Genomic DNA, 11778 nt, shown 5'->3' on the forward strand with positions numbered 1-11778 from the left:
GTATATATCTGTTGCATATGAACACATATGCAACACTTTTATTATGGTATGTGTGGTACCATGGGATGTATGCGTTGCAACTTCTGTGCTTAGCTATGCGTGTTTGTGGGGTTTTTTCTGTCTGAGGACCGGATGGGTGGGTTGTGTGAGTATGTAAGTTCCTGAGGTATGGTTCGAGGTTAGCGGCAGAGAACTTATGCTGTAGGAAGTGAGGTTTTGGTACAGGAGCTGAGTGGGGAAATTCTGCAGAAATGACATTGTGTAGTAGAGGGTAAACAACTAATGAAATACTCATGTGAATCCATGACTAATATTCTTCAACCGATTTATTATTTATTTATATTTAGTCATTTCTTCCATTTCCTCCCTAAAGGCTACACCTTGCATGTGATTGGGTTTTCGTCAACAATTAAGTTTACAGTATCCTTCACAGACATTATTTACACTGAGGATTGACATGGCAAAAACAAGTGCATCAAGTTTTTAAAAACAACAAAAAAAACACTTAAAACCTTAAAAAGTGCACAGACCTAAGCGAGTATATATTCAGCGTGGCAGAAGTCTTGATCCCATGTCTGTCTGGTGGGCCAGGCAGTCTTCAGAGCTCTCAGCTGGGTTTGGAGTCTGGAGCCGTCAGCATGATGATGAGCTCTGACAGTCTGTAGTCATCACTGGGACTGGGACCGATTACTGATGATCCTGCTCCTCCAACACACACACACACACACACACAGCAGCACACACACACACACCTCATATTTCAAATCACACCTTTTTTTGTGCCTGTCTCTGCGTGTGTGGCTTACAAGCCCATCAATGCAATGCGTGATACATAACTTTCGCTCATCTCAAAAGAATATGTAATGTCATCTGTCCACTGGCTGTGTGGATAGCCTCATTGCCATGTTGTACATAGAACAGAATTTTGTATTTGAAAAGTTCTACTGTAAAGGCCAGAATGTTACAGTATTCATGGCTTGGACATTACTCAGAAGCTTATTATGGAGCAATAAATAGGACACATTTCTGAACTTAACGATCACTTACAGTAAGTGTGGGGATTACCTATTGTTGAAATGGTAAAGATTGTGGACAGGTGTCATGGATGATAAAACAAAGACAGACAGCTCCACAGCTCGTGCCTGTTGTCGGTTTAGTTTCTGCAAAAGCATTTCATTCGTTGTCTGAGCTTCAAGGGTGGTGCGTTAGAACCAACACAGAGTGGATGGTGTTGGAGATGATGTATGTGTGAAACTGTAAAAGATGTACAATATTTTCTAGAGAGAACTTCCTCTAATGACAGACCACAAATAAAAAAAACACCAGTTAGTTCAGTGCAAGTTCCAGTTTAATTTTTATTTTTCTTTATATTTACAGAAAGCAAAAACAATTCACATCCTGTACAACTGTGTCATTGACAGCCATAAGTGCTGTCTCAAAATACCTTGGTTGTTATTTTACTTAATTTTTCTGTAGACCGAGGAGCCATATTCACAAGTTACTTGTTATACCCGAGTTACTTGGTGTAAAAACTGAGGATGGTGCTGTTATCACATTAGAGAAATCACAAAACAAGTAGAGATGGACGAGACAGTGTAGTCAGCGTCTGTGTTTTACTATGCCATTTATTTCTGACAGTATAAAAAAGAGATCAAAGAAAATCAAACACTGTAATAAACACTCTTCAAATAACTCCTGAGTCTGCATGTGGCCAAAACACTGACAACCTACTGGATTGTATATTTATATCAGTCTGTGTATCACAGAACTGCTGGAGAGGCTGATAAACACTGCAGCTGCACCCACCGGTTCATAACCTCTTCAACACTTCCTAAGTGGCACGAAAACTATCATACAGGCCTCTGTCTTCATACGCATGTGAACATGAAATGCTGAATCGGTGTGTACTCATTATCACGAGAGACATGTGTTTCATGTCGAACCTATTAGTCTTTGGTCATGAACAGGTTGTGACTGCTCCTCCGTGAAAAGTTATCAAAAGATGCACAGACCAACATTGGTGAACTCTTATAGCATATGTCATGTCTATAGTCGTTATCACAGCATGTAGGAGTCGGGTAGGTGCATGTAGCAAACCATTAGCGAAACGTGTTTGTACTGTAATAATAATGCAAGTGCTCAAATCATTTACCTTCTTGTGCTACAGTACTTTCCTTCTTTGGTACTTTACAAAATTGTCCAGAAAGTATTTAACGCCTAATAACATCTTATTGTAGGATCTTAGTCTTTTAATCAAGATCAATCAATATGGATATATTGTACCACTTATTACCAATAGGTTGGAAAGATAGGGAAATGCAGGTTAATACTGATCCTGTATATATGACAAACATTTTGTTTTCCTCTGGAATTGGATAATATACAATATTGAAAACAGATCAAATTTACATTCTTGAGTACACATTGGTATTAGACTAACAAGCTTGAAAATGAAAGTCTGCACACCACTTTTACACAAATGTCCTAGGAACAGACATACAATCTAGAATTCTGGTCATTTTAAAGCCCACAGGATTGTGATGTGGAAATGGTCAGCCCCGAACAGCGTTCATTATATAATTTATAGTCTAATTGCTCTGAAATCTCTTCATTTCTTGACTACCACATAAATGCACCATAGGACATTGGGGATCATTTAAATACATGAAATCTGAATGTGTTGCAAGAATCACTCTGTGATCTATGCATTAATTATGTGAAAGTTATGTATATGGGTGTGAAATTCAGTGTCAGCCCAAATACTAATCACATATACAGTATACAGTGTGTTCATTTAGACAAGGACCTGTTTTTATTCTTTTGGATAGAGGTGAGTATTCATAGAAAATGCTAGAGGGCTTTCTCTCAGGTACTGAAAGTGAAGGCAGGACAGATCATGAGGAAGACTATGAGACTCCCAGTTTCATTATTACCAAGGTGTTTGTTCTGTCAAAACACAACACACAAACCCCCCCTGTTTTCCTGTCAAATCCTGCAATCACTTCATGTAAAGCAGTGTGCAAGCTTGTGAAAGTGAAATATTATTAACTTAAGAGATTATGTTTTTTGCAAAAATTCAAAAAATATATCTTAAAGATTTTTTTTGCCTCATTTCATACAGAAATACAATAGAAATATTAAATTATACATGGAAAATATATGGGAAAAGGATAAGGTATACTTATAGGCCTGGCTTAACCTAAAGTGCTAAGATACGTATACATTTCCAAACCGCAAGCATGGAGGTGGTGGATATAAACTCCTTCCTCTAACTGTCAGGTCAGTCCAACATGGATGCCCCGCCCTGCAGGACATTCAGATTCATCAGCCAATCAGCTTGGTCCAATTACAATCACAACAGTGAAATCCTCTGAAACCACTGTGTCCTAACTATAGGAAGCCCCCCAAGCACTTTTCAAGGGAAAAGGGATGGATTCATCAATTCGGGGTCAATCCAATTCATCAATAAGCAATGCGGTTCAGTGTGTATTGCACATGCCCCAAATACTGTACATGGGTTAAAAAGACACATTTGAAAACAGGCTGCTTTAAAGCTAACAGTAATGGTTAAGAGTGATATATCAAAATAGAAGTAAGGTGCCTAAAATCTCCCTGATCTTTCCTCTGTAGTAACTGAAACCTAAAAGCCCTCCTCACATTGCACTCATTTACAGACCACTGTAGACCACAACTTCTGAAACACACAAGGCACCCATCCAAGAAATAGAATGAAATCTCACACAATTAAACATGTTCATTAAAGATAGCACCGGCTGAGAGAGGGTGCAGCCGTGTTGCCGTGGTGATCAGATCTTGCTGTTCTCCAGGTGGGAGTCGATGTGCTTGATGAGAGCGTCGTCAGGGTAACCCACGGGAAAGATCAGCTGACAGAGCGGGCAGCTCCTCATGTCACTCTCCTCTGTCTCCATCCACAGCTTGGGTCAAACCACACACACACACACACACACACAGACAGCAGACACACACACACAGACAGCAGACACACACAGACACACACACAGACAAACACACACACAGTTCAGTCAAATCAACCGGCAGAGTAGGCGGTCTACAGGGCATTGTGAATAGATGAGACCAATCTAGATATAAAGAGATAATATAACAAGAGTGCTATGTTTAAGTACCCCCCTGTACATTGTGTTGTAAAAAAAAATAATTATAATAATTATATGAACTTTGGGGGTGTTGACAGAGATCTAGTGCATGGGTTCTGCTGGGTGTGAGAGTAGACTGGCTGGTGTGGGACTCACATTGATGGAGGGCCAGGACTGGGCGTGTTCAACGGGCAGGTAGCCTGGTGGGTGGCAGCTGAGGGTGTTGGGCCGCTGCGGGATGGGGAAGGCCGAGCAGGACGCCGCCCCCCCCCCCCCTCATGGCGTTGGGCACGGCCACGTTATGCACTCCCAGCGTCCGCGGGGGGCTGACGGGATGCGGGCAGGTCCACTCCTCCTCGTCCTCGGACGACTGGGGCGGGTGCGAGGCGGACGTGACGGACGGGGGCGGCTCGAAGTGAAGGTGGGACACCTCGGACAGGGGGAAGGGAAGCTCCCTGGAATGCCGGGAGTTCTCGCCCATGCCCCCCTCTCCGCCTGGGCCCTGCAGCCCAGACGGGGAGCCTCTGAGCTGGGCTCCTCCGTGAAGAGGGCCCCCGTGCTGGGACAGTCCGTGCTGCTGCTTGGAGTACCCTCCGTCCCCGTAGGGCCTGGGCTTGGGCAGGGTGGACACGGGGTCCAGGGAGAAGCGGGGCGGCCGCTGGTAGGCAGAGGGGTCGGCCACCTCTGAGTAACTACGGCGACCCTGGAAGCTGGCCCTCAGGTGATGGCTGGGGGGGCGGCTGGAGTAGGAGGCGGGGCCATCGTTGACATCCAGCAGGGGAGAGCGGCGGTGCATGTCCGGGGAGAGGCGCTGCAGGACAGGGGAACGCCTCTGGGAGAGGGGCGAGTGGTGCAGGGGCGGAACCGGAGAGTGGCGTTGGGGGATGGGGGAGTGGCGCTGGGACACTGGGGAGTGGCGCTGGTGGGGGGTGGGAGAGTGGCGCTGGACTGAGGAGGGACACAGGACCACAGGATCAAACAGCTGCTTACAAGAAAACCTTCACAATACTTCATGAAACACATACTCGTTATGAAAGGGATCATATTTTCATGTAATTTGATTTCAGAACTTCAGATGTTCCTTTGCTGATTTACATTTACAATGTAAGTGTTTGTCCGATCACGAGATCGTGAAGATGTGGAGGAGAAAGAAACACACAGAAGAGTAATTGTCTTCCATCTTCAGAAAAGATGTAGAGGCTACATTCTGTACCCACAACAATGCAGATCAGTTGTACAGTACATCTAGTCCTTCCTGTATTGAGGGGATATTTATTCCGCTTGTAGAAAAAAAAGAAAGAAAAACACATTATGCCTGCATGTCGATGAATCACTTACTTTTTTCTTTTGTGCTCGACTTGAGCACCAAGTTTGTTTTCTGATATCAAAGTGGAAACAGTATTTACGGTTCTGTGGTTTCAAAAGCAGAAGTTGTAAAGGGAGGGGCTGGTTTATGCTCGTAAAGTCTCAACAGACGTAAGTAGAGACGAAACATAGAATTGAGGATTTACGGTATACATTCATCTATTTGCCCCTAAAGGGAAATGACACGTACAACATTAGAGCATGCATGGGGCATGTCAGCAGTTGGCTTGTGGTTCATACGGCTCAGAGAGAAATTTCAGTACGAGTTGAAATAACTGAATTTGGTTTAGACACTTTAGACAATTTGGTATGTATAGTGTGTAGGAAGCATGTGAGTCATATGTACTGATTCTTCAATACAACTATGCCTAAGTGATTGTAGACAGTGTTAAACTTGTTTTTTTAAATAAAAGATAGGGTGACCAGATTTGAGTTTGCGAAAAAGAGGACGGGGGTGGTGGGGGGGGGGGTGCTGGTCGTGTATTGCATGCCGCACTATCTGATCAAAATGACAGTTCTCTCTACAGTCAGAGCTCGCGCAAGAAGGTGGAACGTATGGGAGATACCCTTTCCAAAACTTGGAAAAAGGGCGTAATAGTTTGTGAAAGACCCAGAGAAACGCAAATATCCGACGAGGCAATATACCAGACAATTTTGGTATCCCTGCCGGACGCATTTTGTATGTCTCGAAAAGAGGACATGTCCGAGTAAAAGAGGACGTCTGGTCACCCTACCAAAGAGGATGGGGTAAGAGTCTGTGTGTATTTCACCCAGGCAATGCTAACCTGGACTAGCCTGCTCCTGAGAGGCCTTCCTAAGGATGTCCTTCTGCTGGGAGCTTAGAGCTTGGAGACGTCCCAACTCCTCTGTGAGCTCCGTGTAGGCCAGAGCCAAGTTCACCCTGGAGAGAAGACAAGCGCCACATCACAACATCAAATCCATCACAAACACGCATAGAAAACATCTAACACAAAAACATCTGCTTTGCCCCAGTACGGTCTACAATCTTATGCCGAGTCAAAACTTGAGATATCCCCTTGGGTGTGTTTTCTCATCAATGCCACATTAGCTGGAAATTACTAATTAAAATGGCAAAAGCAAAAAAAAAAAAATGAGCTCAAATGACGGTGAGTGGATTTTGTACAGATTTTCGAAATTTCGAAATTCATGACTTCACTGCGTTTGACGCAACCAGTACAGTATGTCTCTGAGGGAACTGTGGACAGAGGCTCGTACAGAAACACAGTACACACACGCTGACTGACATTCCTTTTACCACAGCAACAGTGAAGCTTTTTAAAGCTACATATCTCATCTTAATGTAGACTGAAGTGATGGAAACACAATGTAGTGTAAACTTGGTATGTAAAATGACGAAACAGAAGTACTCTGATCCACAAGCTGATAAAGTGGTGACAGAGGTGAGAGACGGTGTGAAACAGTGAGGAGTGAGCGAGGCAAGCGTACAGGCCGCTCACTGTGGTGGGAGACACGAGTTTGATCTGATAAAGAACAGTTTATCTGAACTTTCAAACCAATTTCTCTAAACTATTCAGCCTTGACTTGAAATTGACTCAGATCATTCCATGAATCTGATGGTGGCTGACAAGACTGTTCATATGACGCTCGCTCATCGGGATGTTTTCCGAGCAAATAGTTGATCTCAGATTTTCTAAAGCAGGCCTTATTGAAGAGGACCAAGTCTACTGCATGTGAGCTCTCTGACTAGAAGTTGACTCATCTCATACTGTGATGGTGGCAGATAAAAAACTTCTAAGTTTTACTTTCAACTTCTGCTGTACAAAGCAGACGCGTGAGATACAGAAGACTATTTGTTAGGCAAGCAAAACGTCGCCCGGTATTGTACAGTACAACCCAGTGTAAAAAATGAGGTGTTCTCTCTCTACAGTGAGTCACAAAACCATTTAACCCCACAATGACCCGAAGGTTCACAATGACCCGAAGGCAGCACAAGGGTTAAATAAATCTGGAGGTTTGTGAGGAGGAGAAAGACAGACAGAAAAGTGGTGACATACTGAAAATGAACATTATTTTGGCTAGCTAGTTTGCTCTAACAAAAAAGACCCACACAACTCAAAGTAGACTGAACCAATTTGTAATTATAGATTTTCCATCAAAGTCGTGATGGACTGGGAAAACAAGTATTTTGCCCAAGCAACCATGAGGGCAAATATTTTTGCCAGTGCTATTCTGGAAAATAATCAAATAAAGTTATCCAACTGATAATTTTCTAAACAACTAGATGTTTATCTAAAATAAGGAAGCTGCATTTTTGAGGGAGAGAAGAAATTTAGTTAAAAAAAGAAACGTGAAAGACAGAGTAGATAGCTCATAAGTTCTAAGAGTGAGCCCTTGAGGTTCGTTGAGTCATCCCCCATCCTGTAATGAGTCACACACTCAGAGTGGGCAACCTAAACCCCTTCATCAACCTCCAGAAACACTATATAACAAAATATTAGCATAACAGAGCATATATCACTACTTACAGCAGCACAGTAGAGGCCATTAACAAGGAGCGATGCTAGCCAAGCCATAATCATTGCCTGTGTCGTTTATCTTCTAACTTTGAAATTGGTTCAAATCTCTGCTCCCTACTCATTGTCCACCAGTTGTGTCTGCTCTTCAGTGGCGAGGGCTCTGAATGCAGCTCAGGGTTGAGATTTATTGACTGAATTTAAGTGTTACTCCTTTTCCACACCTTTATTCTCACATCTCAACTTTGCATTTTGACAGGTCTTTGAAGAGCACTTATTGGAAACCAACACTTTGTGCAATGGGCGGTGTGTCGACACCTGTGATTGTGTGTGGAAAAGAAACTAAAAATGCTCTAGTCCTTGATCAGTGTGTGTGTGTGTGTGTGTGTGTGTGTGTGTGTGTGTGTGTGTGTGTGTGTGTGTGAGCGCACGCGTGTGCATGCATGTCTGTGTTGTGTGGGAGGTAGAAAGATGATGAGTGTGTATGGAGGGGGGATTCATGAGAGAGGATCTGTATACTTGAGTATGTGGGAGGTGAGGTGTGTGTGGGTCGTAGAAGCTGCATCTGACCTCTGATAGGCCATTAGAGAGAATGGACCACTAGGAAGCCAGCTTGTGAGCTGCTAACCACTGGCAGTTATGTTCTCAGCTGTGTACACTGAATTATCTCTGCCACTGCTTGGGCCAATTATTTGAACCAATTTGCAGGAGACAAGCAGGTTCTAATTTAGACAATACTACTTGTAGTATGTATGTGTATTATATAAAGAAGGCTGTGATGTTTTTTAGCCATATGCAGAGTGTAGAGGGGGAATGTCTATTTTAGCTAGAGGAAGGGTTGACTGTCTTGGCTGTGCAGCAGCCTTTCTTAGATAGGCGTTAAACGGTCATCAGATGTTACCGGGGAAGTCTCACATCCTCAGGTTCCCGTGTCCTCACACTGTCAACCCACACAACTGCACACTCTCTTGTTCCAGAAACATGTCAAACTGTCAAACTACCCCAAAAATAATGTGAGAATTCTCTTTAAGAATATATTCTTAAAGAGAGAAATACAGAGAGAGAAATCAGGGGGGGGGGTCTGGTTCCTTGTTCAGACAGTTTCTGTGACAAGTCAACAGTTTGATAGCAACTTGTTTTGTGGTTCGCTGTCTACATGTCTCCTATATTTAATCTTAGTTTTTCAAGATCAAATAGAAAACTGCACTGGATCTTACTTGCTCAATAGAAAAATAATTGCACAAAAATTATGTTAATGATGACTAGTTAAAATAGGACACCAATCTCTTTACCTTCTTTTTTTTTTTTACCGAGGAATACTTTTCTCTGTAAATAAGTCATTAGTTTCTTCTGTGCAAGTTAGTTTTTTGACATTTCCAGTGACATTTTTCACTTTGGTACTCTGGACTTAAATAAATCTAAAATCATGTTTACTAGAACACCTCATACAATAAATAAAATTTCCCCCCAATTTGGAACAAAAGATCAGTCTCATGGCTAGGGTGGTGCTCTCTGAAATAGATTGCATTTCAACCTAGATTAACATATAAATCACAGCCCATTTACACTAAATGAGAGCACTTACAAGAAGTGTCTGGAAGATGTGTGGGGGTTGGGAGTGGGGGGTACAGGGGAGTAAAACCAAGAGGACACTGAGATCTGGAAAATATGGTTGGCCTCCACTACGCTTCACACCTCGCAGTGTCTCTGCCTCACCAGATGAGTTTCACTTTGTTTCTCCCGAAACTATGTGGGTGTTTCACATTTTACAAAATGTGGTTGATTATTTATCTGGATCTGTGGTGTTCTGTGGTGTGTACATGGATAGGGGAGACTGATAGGTTGGGGGGGGGGCGGACCCTCAAATAAAAAGATCTCATAAAGAAAGGATACCTTTTTAGGAAAAATGACTTCCAGTATTTGTATCAGGAAATGATGTGTCCACATTGCCCCCTACTGGCTGGTATATGGTTCTGGTTATTTCATGTGCTATTTCATTTTGGGCTGAAGGTGTTTGGGGACAACACAGATAATGAATGCAACAGCAATACTGGGGCCATTATGTGGTGCATAGTTAAGAGCTAAGACAGTTCTGGAAAGAGCTAATTTAGGTTCTAATGAGGACCCAGGAGGGTGACCTCAGCAAATCTACACCACCGCAGACGTCGGAAATTGACGACCAGACACAGTACCTCCCTCCTCTATCTTTTCTTTCTTCCATTTACCTCTTAATTACTCTCTCTCTCTTCCTCTCACTCACTCAATCTCTATCTGTCTTCACTTTCTCTGATGTCACCAATCGGTTGGTTTGGTAGGTGGTCTAATGAGGGAGATGGTAGTTGTAGTCATAGATATATATAAAGACTAGATTTCACACTTATGAAAAATGTTTTTTTTTTTTTTTTTAAGAATAGAAGTATGCAGTGGCATAACGACATCTCTGACGTTGATAACAAACCAAACCGTTAAAAAATCGGTTGAAAATTGAGCAAGTTATGGTCATTTAAAAAGTACATGTAGCATCAACACAATGTTATGGGTGAGCGAGTTGACTGTAGCAAGATGGCTGCCATGTTCGGACGTTCTAGACTCCGCCGTAAGACATCTAGTCTTTATATATATCTATGGTTGTAGTCACTTACTGCTCGTCTCCCACCTTCTTTATCCATTCAACATCACACTGCTCACACGACGACCTCATTTCCTGTTGAAGTGGAGCGTAAAATGAGATTATTATGCCGGCACTGTGAGAGTATGGCACAGTATGTGACACTATGCCAACTGAGACAACGTGTTCGACTAAACCATCGAAACTTTAGATGAGGCCTGAGTGTGTGTCTGTGAGTGTGTCTAGGTCATGATTTGTGCACGTGTATGTGTGTGTGTGTGTGTTTGTGTTCAATACTGACCCTTCCTCTCTGGTTGTTCTGCAACTGCCTTAGCTCCTCTTGCATTCTCTCACACTCGGCCTTCAGCTCCTCCTCCCTCTGACAGGCGCCCTGCGCCTCGTGCCTCACCCCCTCTAGCTCCGCCTCCAGGCGCTGCAGCTTCAGGTCGGAGAGAGTGTCCAAACTACGGGAACTCTGCAGGGTGAGGGTAGGGCAGTCCAGCACTGGACACACACACACACACACACACACATGAGTGTATAGAACACATCCGTTCAGAGCTCCACATTCATTTGTACCTGGATTTGCAGTAGCTTGAGTGGGCACAGTGATTCAGACTTGCTCATACACACTGTGTCCTTGAGCCAGCAGCCATTGTGATAGTTCAGCAGTCAACTCTATCTCAACTCATTCCCGGCGTCCTCACACACACACACACAGCACACTGCCCACACACTCGTCATTGAAACTTTCTAAGCACATACAAGCCCACACAGTCATTCCTGTACACGGGCAGTACTGTATGTCACAGAAACTTAACGGAAACCGCAATAGCACAGTGTGTCACAGACAACACATCAAAAGAAGAGACCCTCAAGACCCAGCAAATTTAAGTCATTTACATGTTTAGTTTTTTTTACAGGGACGGGGGAACAGATGACCCCACTGTGTGACGTGGGTCCCAGCATGCTTTACTCAGAGCAGGAGTGGGAGGTTCCGCCTAATTAGCTCCCAGCGGAGACAGATGGGAAGGGGCAGGACATTAGAGAACGGAGAGACGGGAAGGAGGCGGTGGACAACAGCACCGAGAAGACCCCTCAGACGCCACTCTTACACAGCCTCTCTGACACTTTACATTTACATTTTAGTCATTTAGCAGACGCTCTTATCCAGAGCGACTTACAGTAAGTACAG

The 11778-nt window shown here is 43.5% G+C and overlaps 1 protein-coding gene across 1 annotated transcript in view; it reads right to left on the reverse strand.

Moving 5' to 3' along the window:
* Positions 1-3806: 3806 nt before the first annotated feature.
* Positions 3807-11778, reverse strand: part of tbkbp1 (TBK1 binding protein 1) — a 13953-nt gene continuing 5981 nt past the window's right edge. The window contains 6 exon segments of the mRNA XM_067245435.1: positions 3807-3935; positions 4272-4385; positions 4387-5063; positions 6266-6381; positions 10618-10679; positions 10885-11087. Coding sequence (XP_067101536.1) covers positions 3807-3935; positions 4272-4385; positions 4387-5063; positions 6266-6381; positions 10618-10679; positions 10885-11087 — 1301 coding nt within the window.

Source organism: Osmerus mordax, chromosome 10 (genome assembly GCF_038355195.1).
Source record: "Osmerus mordax isolate fOsmMor3 chromosome 10, fOsmMor3.pri, whole genome shotgun sequence".
NCBI lineage: Eukaryota > Metazoa > Chordata > Actinopteri > Osmeriformes > Osmeridae > Osmerus > Osmerus mordax.